Source organism: Mustela nigripes, chromosome 2 (assembly GCF_022355385.1).
Source record: "Mustela nigripes isolate SB6536 chromosome 2, MUSNIG.SB6536, whole genome shotgun sequence".
Lineage (NCBI taxonomy): Eukaryota > Metazoa > Chordata > Mammalia > Carnivora > Mustelidae > Mustela > Mustela nigripes.
Genome location: NC_081558.1, coordinates 92,892,614 through 92,907,325, shown reverse-complemented (window position 1 = coordinate 92,907,325; position 14,712 = coordinate 92,892,614). Strand labels below are relative to the sequence as shown.

Below are 14,712 nucleotides of genomic sequence, written 5' to 3'. Positions count from 1 at the left end.
TCCTTCTTTTGGCATAGATTATTTTCACTTATAAGTTTGGATTCCTAAGATATCTTGTTAAATTTTGTTTCCTGTGAGTTTAACTTTCTCCTGAGGGTTATTAGGTAGTTTAGCTGATGATGTATAATTGGGTGGAGTAAAACTTGGGCCTTAGCTTTGTGCTGCTCCTTGTAATTTAGGGGTATGAGTTGGGCATGGACAAAGAACACTTCTGCTTCAGGACAGAAAGCCTGTGGTTGTAATTTGTAACTGTTCCTCAGCAATCTTAAAACTGTGTCCTTCAGGGGCACCTGGGTGGTTCAGTCAGTTAAGTATCTGCCTTTGGCTTAGGTCATGATCCCAGGAGTCCTAGGATGGAGCCCTGCACTGGGCTCCCTGCTTGGTAGGGAGTCTGCTTCTCTTTCTCCCTCCACTCCTCCATGTGTTTGTGCTCGCTCAGTAAATAAACAAACAAACAAACAAAATATTTGGGGGGAGAAACCTACCTCCTTCAGTGGTAATTTCATGACCTTCAAGATATGGAAGGGAAATAGAGGGACAGTGTAGGTCATGGGCTAGCCAGTCTGCCTACACTTATTGTTAATTTCTCAGTGCTTCTAGGTTCCAGCACAACCCCAGTGATAACCTCTCACATTATGTTTGGATACTGTTTTTGCTTCACAGTAGAATTAGAACAGACATTGTTGAGGTGTCTGTACTTTTAAAAAGTGCTCTAAACTGTGTCCTAGCCTTGACAACCAGCTCTTTTTCATTCAGAACTATAGTCCCTTATACTGATGGCAACTATCTTCTTTTGCTGCATAGGTCACTCTGATTTTATGTTTCTGTGAGATCCCTCAACCTCCTGAGGCATCTCTAGGATTGAATTCTGAGGAATGAACTTATACCCATCCCTTCATCTTGTTAGGCCTTGTACTGCCCAAGAATTCTATACTTTATCTAGTCATTGTTAATCTCTAATCATATGAGACATTTTTAAGCATATTAATAGGAAATAGATTAAGCATATTAATAGGGGAAGAAAAAACAATACATTCTGGCAAAGTAAGAAATTATTCAAACTTGTAGAATAAATGAGTGACTGGGGTGCGCGGGTGGCTCATTTGGTTATGTATCTGCCTTTGGCTCTGGTCATGATCCCAGGGTCCTGGGATCAAGCCCCAATTGGGCTCCCTGTTCAGTGGGGAGCCTGCTTCTCCCTCACCCTCTGCTTGCCTTTCTGCCTATTTGTGCTCTCGCTCTCTTTTTGTCAAATAAATAAATAAAATCTTTAAAAAAAAAAAAAAAGAATACATGAGTGGAAAGATAGGAAATTTGTGTTAGTAAAGAAATGGTGTGACCTCTGAATCCACTTTATACAGAAAGAAGAAGCAGTATTGTAAGTATAGTGATAAAATATAATTTAAAATGGACATTTCTCTGGGGGCTGGCTCAGTTAGTGGAACATGTGACTCTTGATCTGGGGTCGTGAGTTTAAGCCTCACATTGGGCATAAAACTTACTTACAAATAAATAAATAAAATTAAAATAAAATAGACAATTCTATAAAGAAGAATAACGTACTATAATAATTTAACTGTGTAACAGATATATTCCCAGTGCATATCAACAAAAATGTTATAGATCTTTAAAAAAATTGAGCTGATTTGGGCTATGTATATAATCCAAGGGTACCATGGGTATACTTTGTGTTGGAAAAAATGTGGGCATTTTATTTCCTTATCTGCATTTTCTGAATTTTATTAATGATTATAATGATTAGGTATCTGTTACAATTAAATAAATATCACTTTCAAAGTAAGATTAAAAAGAGATGAAAAATCAATATGCCTTGAGCTTTTATAATGAACCTTACAAAATTTGAATAAAGATGGAACTGAAAGTAAATATTTATTTTGGCTCAGATGTTGCTTTGTGAATTTTTCAGTGGAAGCGAAGAAGCTCTTTCCAATGAAGACTGTGAAAATGTTTACCACTTGGTGTACTCAGCACATCGCCCTGTTGCTGTGGCAGCTGGAGAATTCCTTCATAAAAAGTGAGTTAATTATCTTTGAAGCCAGATTCTACTTTTGTATTTTTGTTTTGTTTTTGTTTTATAATTAGCAGAAGAGAGTAATAGTGAGTAAAAACAGTGTTGGAAGTGGCCACTTCAAATTCTGGAGGTCGTAATATCCTTTCAGCCTATGTGCACATCATGAATCAAATCCCTAAGAATGATGTCCCTTCTGACATACTCCTTTTTCCTGAAATCTAAAAGGTTGGTTCCCCACTAGGGTGTGAGTGGAGATTGGAGAAGTACATGAATTGTATAAAAGCTTCTGCAAAAATTTGTATTTCATTTAACCAGGTAGCTTTCCTTTTAAAATTCTTAGTTCTCATCTTACCTTCTCAACATTTATAATCTAAAATCACTTTCAAAATGCCTTCCAACCTTTCATGGTGGTTGTTTTTTGTTTTTTAACAACTCTTCCTATGGGGGTTGAGGATTATTTTAATCAGTAATCTGTAGTGATTCTAAAAGTTATCTTTTATATAAAGTCTCAGTTTAATTGAAAAGCAAGACTTCATCTTTTTTTATAAAACATAAAAGCTAATGAGAGTTTATGAATATAATTAAGTTTTTATGAAATACATTTTGATGTTGGTCTTCTGTATGATCTATAATTTATTAGTAAGTAAATTCATTCTTAAAGTTTAAAAATATCTGGGGGTATTTTACTGTGTTTTACTTTGTTTTTGTTTGTTTGTTTATAGATTTAATTTAGTGACTCTGATTGTTGGCAGGTAAACCCAGAAGTCTACTACATGTAGTCATTTGTGATTATACTAAGCACAGTTATAAGTCATGCATTGGGCAACTGTTGTGCATGGGTGATTAACTTTGATAATGGCCTGGCCCTCCATTCAGCATCTGCATCTCAGTGCTGCAGCAACAAACTGGCTTTACTTGGTGATACCTCTCAAAGTGGGAAAAATTGTTTCTATGTGAAATATCTTTCTTTAAGAAGGAAGTTGGCTACTAGTGAGTACTGTCAATGAAAGTAAGGAAGAAAGTCAGGATTTTCAGGCATGACTTTTTTAACTTAATGTATTGAATTTGCCACTGACGCTGACATCTATAGCTAATAGAATAGTGTTATTTCCATATTTATCTTGAGGTGTTGACTGTCACAAATATCAAGGGGGTACTGTAGTCTTAACTTCTCTTCGTTTTCCAGGACTGTTATATTCTAGTTAGTCTCTATTCTCTACTTAAGTTTTCAAAAAGCTTTGTGTTTTTAGAATTTATTGCTTTTATAGTTTCAGTGAAAAAGTAGATTACAGAGGGTGGTTCTCTACAGAATAGAGGCCATAAACTGGCAGCACTTGGATTAGAAAGGTGCTTGGATATATCTTACTTCATCTGCATTGTATTTTTCTAAGTTTGAAATACTTGCTAAAAAGTTTAAAATTGGAATGTTTTAAATAACAATCCACAATACAGGCCTTTGGTATTTCTTTGTGAAAATGAAGCCAATTTCTATTCAAATGGAAGGTTCACTCCATAAGCTTGTTTTATGGCCTTGCCCTGGAGATACTCACAGTTTGAGAACTTTTCATTTCTAATGTCTTTGAGTATTCTTATCATTTAATATTGTGATCTTTTCAAATTTTAACAAGTAAGCTTTGGTATAGGAGTTCTATGATTAAAAGAAAAACATGCAAGTGTGCACATACACACTTAGTCTGTTTTAAGCTGTTAGTCTAATTTTAAGCTGTTCATAAGTTTATCCACATGTCTGTAAAATAGTAAATGTATCTGAAATGAATATTTTAATAGTCAAAAAATCTACAGTTTAGTTTTAGAAAAATTAAAAATTAAGTTGATTCCTCTTACATTTATATACAGTAAATGTGATTATCCAATTCTGTACATTTCAGTAATAAAGGACCGTCATTTTTTCCTATTTGTTCCTTCCTCTGAAAGCCATCCAAATAAACAAAATTTTCTCTTAAACCAGTCTAATAGCTATGCTGATATAGCTTCAATTGCCCTAATCTTCTTCCCTTGCCATATAGTTTCCCCTGCCCCCAAAATAATCAACTAATCTGTATTTATACAGAGTATACATAGTATATATTTATCTACTATTTATTTCTGTTCATTAGAGTGAGAGCTCAATGAGAATAGGGATTTTGTCTTTGTTCACTGTTATATCCCATTTACCTAGAGCAATACCTGGGAATAAGACACCAATAGCAGTCCTTAAAATTTTTTAGAATAAGTCCTCTTAGCAAATTAAAATTTCCAATTCATGTCTTTGTTATATTTTAGAAGTTTTGTCATTAAGTGATATTTTTAAAAATTAAATGTTTTTGTCATTTTATTCTGTACTGGTTAGTAAGTACTCTTTTTAGGTAATAAGCTGAAAATGCTAGAAGTAAACATTAAAAGTATGAATTTTTATAACCTTTTTTAAGATTCGATTTATTTATTTGAGAGAGAGAGAAAAGGAGCAGGAGGAGGGGCAGAGGGAGAAGCAGACTCCCTGCTGAACAGGGTGCCGGACATTTAACCTACGGATCCACCCAGGTGCCCCACTTTCTTTAAAACATATGGTTAAATTCTTTAATTACTTCACTCTGAAATTAGTATTTAAGAAAATAGAACTCTTTTTAAAATTATATATGTTCTAGCATCTATCATAAAGGATAAAAAAGTTTATATTTTTTTGTGAATATTTGAACACTGATTAGTCCAAAAGCTTCCTTTTACATTGTATGATTGAATTGTACAAAATTGTTTAGATCTAACCATTTTTAACCTATAAGAACATCATTTGCATGGTATGAAATAAATCAGTAACCTGATATCTGATACTGCCTTTTAAATACTGAAATAATTTGTACAATGAAGGAAAAGACTAAAATTCGTATCCATGCAAATTCATAATGCTCTGGTTTTGTTACTTATTTCTAGGCTGTTTAGCAGACACGACCCACAAGCAGAAGAAGCATTAGCAAAGAGGAGAGGAAGGAACAGTCCAAATGGGAACCTCATTAGGATGCTGGTTCTTTTCTTTCTTGAAAGTGAGGTATGGTTTCACTTATTTGTGGAACATAAGGAATAGCAGGGAGGACATTAGGAGAAGGAAGGGAAAAATGAGGAGGGGGAAATCGGAGTGGGAGATGAACCGTGAGAGACTGTGGACTCCGGGAAACAAATTGAGGGTTTTAGGAGGGAGTGGTGAAGGATGGGTGAGCCTGGTGGTAGGTATGTATTGCATGGAGCACTGGGTGTTATAAGCAAACAATGAATCATGGAACACTACAACAAAGACTAATAATTTACTGTATGGTGACTAATATACATTATAAAAAATTATTTTAAATAATACAAGAAGAAAAGAGAGGTAAATTTTAACATAACTATTTTTTGTATTCAATTATATTTTAAATAAAATTATTATTTAATTCATTGTAATTAATTGATATTTTTTAATCCTATGAAAATAAGCCTGTTTCTTATAAAATTGCCTGCATGGATTATCTGATTATTGAATCTGTATTCTGCCTTTTGTGGGAGTTTGTTTTTGTTTTTTTTTTTTCTTTTATTAATTTTTTAAAATCCAGACCATAAAGCTCAGGACAGTGTAGAAAGTTCTTACAAATATTTGAGGAAGAGAAGAAGAAACACATTGAACTCAAAGCGATAAACCTAATATCTAGGGCGATGTACTTCAGACTGTGGAGGAAGGAGTCCTCTAAACCTAAACCTTTCCAATATAAAAATGATGACTGGAAAATACTGCCAAAATTAACTCCTTTGGAACTCTGGAAATTAAATAAAAGCTTGCAACAGTACAAGGAGTATTTACTCACAAAAAGCAGTGGAATCTCAGTAAGACTAGAGAACTCTGTGGTGTTTTAACTTGCCCTTTTCCCAATTCCCTCTTCCAAGATCTACATTGTCTTTGAAACTCAAAGCTTTACAACCACACTAGCTGTGAAAACCAATTGTCTGGCAGTCCCTGAAGGGACAGAAGGAGTCTGAAGCTCACCAAAAGTCTCATCTGGAAAGTTGTGTCTATTTGACTTGCATGACGGTTCCCTCAGGAGTTCCATTGTCGGTCAAGTCTTGTCTCTGACCAGACTCAGCACTTGGATCTGTGCAAATAGCCATAGCCTTTCCTCAGCCATGTTCTTACGGCATTTGTGAAAAACAATCAGCAGAAATTGGTTGATACTACCTTCCAGAGGAACAATCTAATACAGAATGTATCAGTAATACTGCCTTTCCCACAAGCCATAATTTTTGTAAAGCTGAGTCAATGTCTGTTTCTCCTGTGAGTACTGAGTATTACTGGCATGGATGTGGTTGGAGTGGTATCCATCCGAGGGATACCATTTGCTGCCTAACTGCAAATTCACATCCTCTTATAGTTTAAATTATTGTCTTTGTGTCTGGATTTCAACAGTTTGACTATGATATGTCTACTTGTGATCAGCTAGCAATTGATCAGAAACTACCTTAAAGACCTGAACTGTTAAGTCTGTCAGCATTTGTTAAGAGCTTCTATATATAGACACATCTTCAACTCCATCAGGAAGCTTGAAATTCTGCCTTAACCTTCACTTCCTGATTGCTCACAGCCTCCAGTACAGCCCAAGGGGAAAGAATAACATTCTCTTTGCTTCTTTTCCTGGGGATGAGCACAGCTCTGCCTATAGAAATGTTCTTTTAGATACCCAAATATGTGTCAGAAGAGCTTCCCAAAGTCCCAATGAACACTTCCTTTGCTGATTTTCCCTTGAAGTTTTTTGGTCCGCTTCTTGTTATTGCCAACTAGTATCACTCCCTTAGGCATCTGCAGTATCAACCAATTTCTGCTGATTGTGGGAGTATTTTTGCAGGTATAGGTCCACACTGAATATAGGCTAGCAATTTTTAAACTTCAATAGTATCATAGTACTACCTAATTGTTTGTTGTTGCTTTTTTTCCTTGAATTTTTGTGTGTAGATTTTAAATTATATAAAGATCTTGTATAAGTTTTCGAGGTGTTAAAACTATTAGTTCTAACTTGTTTAAAAATTACATTTTTAAGGAGAAATAAAATAGGAATTTAAATGTTTTAATTAGTAGATGTACAGTCTCCATTACCAGTATTTTCATGTGATGTTTTGATGTCATTTATCACTTAAATGTTTTTGTAATTAACATTCATAATGCAGTACCTAGCAGAATTTGCTGGCACAGGTGAACTTTGGCTTGCCCAGAAAATTCTAGAGATCTTGGACCCTGAATTATACTCAGGAAAAGATTTTTGGTTTGTGTTGGAATGTCCAGGAAGGTGAAAAACTTCAATGATTCTGATTGCTCAAATTTGAAAATCCTAGAGAAACTCTGTAGGAATGAGAAGTAGACAAACAAGCAGCCTATAGGGAAATTGCAATCAGAGAATTAGGAACTGTCAGTAGAATGAGTGGAATTAGGACAAAGCAGAGCAGAAGACTTACTGATATTTCTTAGGCAAATTGGAAAGAACAGAGAATGAATAAAGTCAGAAACAAAACCATCTGCAGAGTTGCATTTGAATAAAGGATATGTGTTTAGGAAGTGTTTTAAGTATGTATACAGATTACATGGGGATCTTGTTAAATAACATGCCAGTTCTAATTCAGTAGGTCTGAGGTGTAGTCAGAATGTGCTGCATTTCTAAATGCTCCTAGATGCATTTTGTAATGTTTCTGCCTCCAGTCCAGGGACTGACCACACTTTATGTTTTGAGGTTTTAAAACATTAATTTCTTAAAAAGCAAGTGTGGATATATTATGGAATAAAATACAGAATACTTGTGAGGTTTAAGATAAAACATTAATCATTATATCTCACACTTGTGATAGACCATTTCAAGTATACCTTTAGCTCCTTAGGTTTTAAAGGAATAGGATTAAAAGTATTTTGCAAAGTCAAATCCTTTTTGAAAATGTAACTTTAATAGCAAAAATAGTTTCAAAATTTGATAGAGATGAGACATGTAAATAATATTTAAAATATTTGTTGAAAACTTTAAGAAATATGATGATCTAGACTAATTGAGTTTGGTTGTTTATTGGAGGAAAATTTTTTGGATCTCTGAAACCCTGAGGACTTTACTTTTTGATATATTAAAAGACTGTAAGTACTTAGTTTTACACAGTTTCATCTTTTAATTAAAGCAGTAATTTGTAATGTGTATGCCACTCTATTTTCAGGTGGTCTTACTATATTTTTGTGTTTGCTGCTGTGTACTAAAGTGTTAGGAGAACATGAAGATGTATTTCCCAGTTCTCTATGGCATTCTTGTCAGATACAGAAGCAACTGCAAATCGTATTTAAAAGGTTTTAGTCGATTTGTGATAATGTTTTCTAGTCTCATGTGTTTCACAAGAAACATCTTTGCTAAAATCTCTTTTCTTACCCTGTAAAACTAATGTACACCTGGAACTGAAAGCTTATTAAAGCTGTATTCTTAGGGTGGGATTCTTATTATGTTTTACTCTGAATTCCTCTTTATATTACTACAACACATGTTAATTACTAATATTTTAGTAATAGACTCATAAAAAATTGAATTGCAAGAAACCTTAGAGGTCGTAATGTGGAACAAATCTAGTTTACAGATAAATTACTAATCAGTAGGATTAACTGAAGTAATTATCATCTTTTTTTTCTTTGTTTTACTGGGTTAGTCTTAAAACTAGAATTCTGAAATACTGAGATTTATAGTCAAAAGAGGAGTTTGCGGGCGCCTGGGTGTCTCAGTGGGTTAGGCCTCTGCCTTCGGCTCAGGTCATGATCTCCGGGTCCTGGGATCGAGTCCCGCATCGGGCTCTCTGCTCAGCGGGGAGCCTGCTTCCTCCTCTCTCTCTCTCTCTGCCTACTTGTGATCTCTCTCTGTCAAATAAATAAAATAAAATCCTTAAAAAAAAAAAAGAGGAGTTTACCTCTTTTATATATGAATTACATGAGAAATGATGGAGATTAAGAGATAGATCTAAACTAATTTTCTTTTTGTACCAAAAAGTGACATTTTAAAGCCATCACAACCTTTATAGTAGTCACTGATTTCAGTAAAAAAAATACCTTGTGTGTGCTTTAGATGTTTGACAATTGGTAGGAAAATGGTACTTTAATGTGATGAGTCCAGATTTCCCTATTATCTGATGTGACCATAGAACTGTATAAATGGATACTTTTTAGAGTAACAAAGATACTATTAATAATTATTTAAAACCATTAAGCATAACCCAAAACATTGCTGATGATGTAGAAATATGCCTCCTTCTAGGCATATGAAATGAAGACGGTAATTATCACAGTCATATAAAATGGAAGATTAATAGACATTATTGACATATCCAAGGAATCTGCCCATAATGCTCATGAATGATAGCCTTTTTTCTTATTTGTTTTTGTATGTTCTTTAAGATTCACTGACAACTGGCTCTGTTTCAACAGAGAATAAAACCCAGTATAGGAGTATTTAGAATTTTAAACTTAGTAACTTGAGGTGATTATTTACATTTTAAATGATTATTCATAAAAAGAATCAAAGTAAGGCTTCATACAGTCAGTCAGCTCCATTCGTGTATTTGACTGCTTGATGGAGAAGTCAGCAGGCAGAGAAAACATGTAAAATACTATGAGTAATTTTGAAGCCAATTAAAGATGAATCAGAATGTACCCAGAAAATTGTAATTAAGGTCACCAGAAAAATGAACTTAATTTGCCTTATATACAAGTTTAGGGGACACCCTATGAAATAAGTTACACTTAGATATAGCAGAGTAAAATCCACCTAGATATAATTATAATTTTATATATAATTTTAATCTATATGTTTTATATAATTTGTAAATAAATTTAAATCTAATTTCAGTTATCTATTTTGTATATAGTGACTCTTTATCTGTTACCTTTTTTCATCTAATTCCTGAAGAATGCTTGCAAATAACTAATTTTCATGCTGTTTTTATAAAATTATGATGCCAAAAACTCCTCTTAGAAAATTTATTTTTGTTTTATTTTTAGGGTTCCAGGTCCTTTTTAGTCCCAGGATTTTCTATAGCCATTGAGAATGCCTCAGGACCTTCCTTCCTATAGCTTTATCTTTCACTACCAATAGAAGGTCATTGCTATAAAATGTCTGAAAGACAGTTATAACCTTTTACTCTTACTGGCCATATTTGAATTTTTTTTTTTTCTCCAACATGGATTTACATGGTATTATTACAGAGATTTGAGACTAGCAAGTTATGTGGTCATCACATATGCCCCAAGACAGGAAGACTGTATCATAAACATTACATCAAGCTAATTTCTGACTAACCATGTTATAATGATTGTTGTTACTTATACTGGTGAATTTGAAACAGAAAATGGGCCAACACGTTCACATGTCCTTCTGGTATACACATTGAGTTTGAGAAAACTGGTTACTGGTGTTAAAAGAATGGATTCTACTAAGGCACCACCTTAACTAATTAAAAAGAGGAGGAAATTGTCAAAGAAGTTAGCATCTGCATTGAGAATACTGGCTATCACACAAAAAAATTTCTGGAACAATGACAAAATGCTTGAGCCGAATTTCAGTATGCCTTAGTTCAAGGCATAGAGAAGTCATCTTTAAATTGTGCCAACAATTCTTTTTACTCATCTGAAAGAAAACCTCATGCTGAATAAGTCAGGATGAAATAGAACTGTAAGGAATTTGTGGAAGCAATAGAATTAATGATTAATTCTATTTGAGTTCAATAACCCATAGCCATATGCAAGGCAACGAAGAGCACGAAAATTTTTGAGATTTCTGGTAGAAATCTGAAATAAACCAAAGATTTGAGCAGCACAGACTGGTGAAAAGATTATATTATAGGTACTAATTAAGTGGCTGCCTTAGCTGAGCTTATTCTTCCCTTTAGAAACATATTTGGGATGTGCGCATTGGTCTAAGAAACAAAGGAGTGGATGAGTGCCCCAGATAATTTATGGCCATCAGGAGGGACAGGGAACTTTGGCATTCAAAAGAACTTCCATACCTACATGTTAGAGGAAAAGCCTGCCTGATTATAGTTTCCGTCTTTTCACTTCATGCACAACGTTGGAACCCAGGACGTTGCAATCAGACTTAAGAAAGGCATTCTTACTACAAATATTTTTGAGTCCAGAATATTAACATTACAGGAACTACTAACCAAGAATCACTGAAACTTGAAGCACAAAACCCAGTATTGGTGAAAAAATTTGGTTAATTCCCCTGGATATAAGAAGAAGCTATTATGAAAGAGGAGGGGCGTTCATAGAAATTAGAAACATGATTTCCAAAATTTAAGAGTGAAGTGGATCGTTAAATGGCCTGAAAGGACATAACCAAGTATTGGCTGTAGATTAAACCAAGGGATTTTTTTCCAGAAGGTAGTACATGTAAGTAATGTGAGAAGACATACTGGTGAAAATACACCAGTATGAGTAACAGCAATCATTATAACATGGTTAGAAATTAGCATGATGTAATATTTATGATATAGTCTTCCTATCTTGGGGCATACATGATGATCACAAAGTAAAAGACGGGAAGTACACATTATTGTCTGTAGGAGTTCTGTAAAGAGAACAGAGAACAGAGAGGAAGAGCTAGTCAAAGAACATGCAGTTAAAATATTTACCACCCATGTATTCTATATAGAAAGTATTAGTTGAGGATGTTTTCTAGCAAAATAAAAAATGGATGCAGTAAAAGGAAAACAAGGAATATAAGAAATATTGGTGAGCAAATCTGAAAAAAACATAAAACTAAGCCTGCATACTATGGCTGTGAAGCTTAAAGCAAATACCTAAAAATTATTCTTAAAATATAGGAGTGCAATGTAAAATTAAATAAAGTAAATAAATGTGTTAGGGACCTTAGTGATAGAAAAATACGTCAGAAAAATAAATAAATAAATAAACTGAAGAAACCACAAATAAGACAAGAAAATACCAGTAGAGCATAGAAAATCAGAATCCAGGAATATTTCCAATATCAGTTACACAAAAATATTTCCAGTATCAGTTACACAAATTTATAAAAGGTTGATTGTCATTTAGGATAAAATAAGCAGATGAAAAATGTTTATAAAATAAATCAATCAAAACACAGGAAGTTTATACACAGAAAATAAACAACCTGGATAAAGGCTAGATATAATTAACAAATGCTTACAGGAAGTTGAGACAGTACCATATAAGACAAGACAGAATTGAGGACCAAAAACATAAGAGAAACAGAGAAGGGATATTAAAATATAATTATGAACCTTTTTATACCTATTTTATGGACATACTTAACATGTAGACAGAGTCAGGCATAAAAGCAAGTTTATTTAATGTTTAACATAGGAGTTTATTTAATTGTGGTGAAATAGATATAACAATATCTGTTATTTTAACTGTTTTTAAGTATATCATTCATTCCATTAAATTAAATCACATGGCTGTGCAACAGTCAATGCTGTTCATCTCTAGAACTTTTTAAAAACCTTCCCAAACTGAAACACTATACCCTTTAAATAATAATTTCATTCTAGCATGGGTTTTAATAGCTCCAACTTTGAAACTGTTTGTTTTTCTCTTTTCTGCTGCTAATTTCCTTTTTTGAAACCAGGTGGTACACTACTTACAGCTAACATTGGAATGATGTTAGTGAAGACCTGGGAATAGTTCCCTAGGATATGTAAATTTGAAAAGTTAGAATGTACCTTGCTATAAACTTTTTCTTGTGTTCTTTCTAAGTAGAGATGCCAATCTATATTATCTACTCTGGAGAAAATCATTGGAAAGCTCTCTGTGTGTGCATATACATGTGTGTGGTTTTCCTGAGGCACTTGAGGAGCTAGAATATAAGGTTTGAAATGCAGTGGAAATGAAGTATAGAATTAAGAAGTCCAAATGAAGCAGAGCTTTCAATCAGTCATTAAAATGCACAGAGAAGAGTTAATGATAGAATTAAGAATGAGGAAGAAAACTCACTTACTTACCAAATATGCTGTTATATCAGTAAACAACCAGTAGGTCTAGCAAGGAGATTTGCATACATTTGAGGGCCACTATTCATGATGTGAAAAGTATTTTGTCTCACAAGTAGAAGCACATATAACTCAAATAAGAGTTCTATGAAGTAGTACTTAACTTTCTATGTGCCATATAGGCTTTTCTGTTTTGTTTTGTTTCGTTTCTTTAACTTGTGTCACAATGTATTAAATTATTAGTTCAACAACTAATGAATGGGTTGAAATGTACAGTTTGAAAAACTCTGATCTAGAAACTGGTTTATCTGGATGTCATGTGCCTCAAAGGAGGAAGAACTTTTAGATAAGGGCGGAGAAGTTAGTTGTAGTAGCAGAAACTAGAACAATGCCAACATCTCTACTTACCTTCTCTGAAGAGCTGTTTGAATAATATTCTTCATACTACCACTTGTAGTAGAATATTTGGTCTGAAGTGTTTGATGAAGAACATGAGAGTGTTTGTTACTGTGGGAACATGGATTCCAAAGAAAATTGACAAGAATAATGAGCAGCAAAAAGGTGAGGGGTGGGATGGGGTGGAATAGGGAATGCAATGAATTAAATGGAAATGAAAATACAAAAGAGAAGAAATAGAGTAACTTAACATTTTGACCTTGACCAAGATGACAGACATATAAATTAAGTAGTACTAGCACCAATTTTTCAAAGGAATTCTGGGAGAAAGGAAGTGATTCCTTTAAAAAAAAAAAAAAGCTATTTTTAGAAACAAACCAAGAATAATGAAAAGGGACCATGATCCTATTTGTAATTTCAGAAATTCCATTAACTAGTTATACTCTGTTTCCTTATCTATAAATGATGTGGTTGGACTGGGAGATCTTTAACATTACTACTGCAAAAAAATAAATTTTTTATTAAGTCTACATATTGCATCCTCATTATTTACAATGGCATACAAATATATTTGTTGTTTTTGAAGTGGCTCCTGGAATTGTCGTGACCAGGCCATCTCAGTTATAAAGAAAGTGGCTTATTAAATTGAAATAGTATTGGTTTCTTCATTAAATATTCTTCAGTCATAATTGATTTGTTATTTTTAGTTACATGAACATGCAGCCTACTTGGTGGACAGTTTGTGGGAGAGCTCTCAAGAACTGTTAAAAGACTGGGAATGTATGACAGAGTTGCTTTTAGAAGAACCTGTTCAAGGAGAGGAAGGTATAGTATTTTGACAAGATGATTTCATATTATTTCGGATTTCCATAAATAATCATAGCACCCTGTATAGGTCACCTCTTTATAAATATATGTAAACATGCTGTGTGTCTTTCTGCAAAGAGAACAGTTTGTTTCCTGTAATAAGTAAGGATGTGTCTATAGTTTAAAACATCTTTCTGGATTAAGACGGCTACCATGCTGTACAAGTTTTTAAAACTTATACATATTGTATAGTACTCAAAAAAAGTTTTCTTTATGCTGATTTGAGACACAAAATACTGATGTACTCAATGTAAAAAATAATGTGCACCCAGAATTTTATTATATTTATGTGTGAGTATGGAAAAGCCTTTGACACTCAAGGATTTAATTAGACCATAACCATCTCCTTTTGTTATGTTTCTTAATTATTAAAACCAGGAAATAAAAAATAAATTCATTTACTGAGCTTCAAAAAATAAAGAGAA

At 33.5% G+C, this 14,712-nt stretch overlaps 1 protein-coding gene across 3 annotated transcripts in view; it reads left to right on the top strand.

Moving 5' to 3' along the window:
* Window positions 1-14,712, top strand: part of STAG1 (STAG1 cohesin complex component) — a 428,530-nt gene that overhangs the window by 324,608 nt on the left and 89,210 nt on the right. For all 3 annotated transcript variants that reach the window (XM_059390978.1, XM_059390976.1, XM_059390977.1), the window contains 3 exons: window positions 1,928-2,035; window positions 4,961-5,075; window positions 14,128-14,245. In XM_059390978.1, the coding sequence (XP_059246961.1) occupies window positions 1,928-2,035; window positions 4,961-5,075; window positions 14,128-14,245 (341 nt within the window). The remainder of the gene's footprint in view (window positions 1-1,927; window positions 2,036-4,960; window positions 5,076-14,127; window positions 14,246-14,712) is intronic.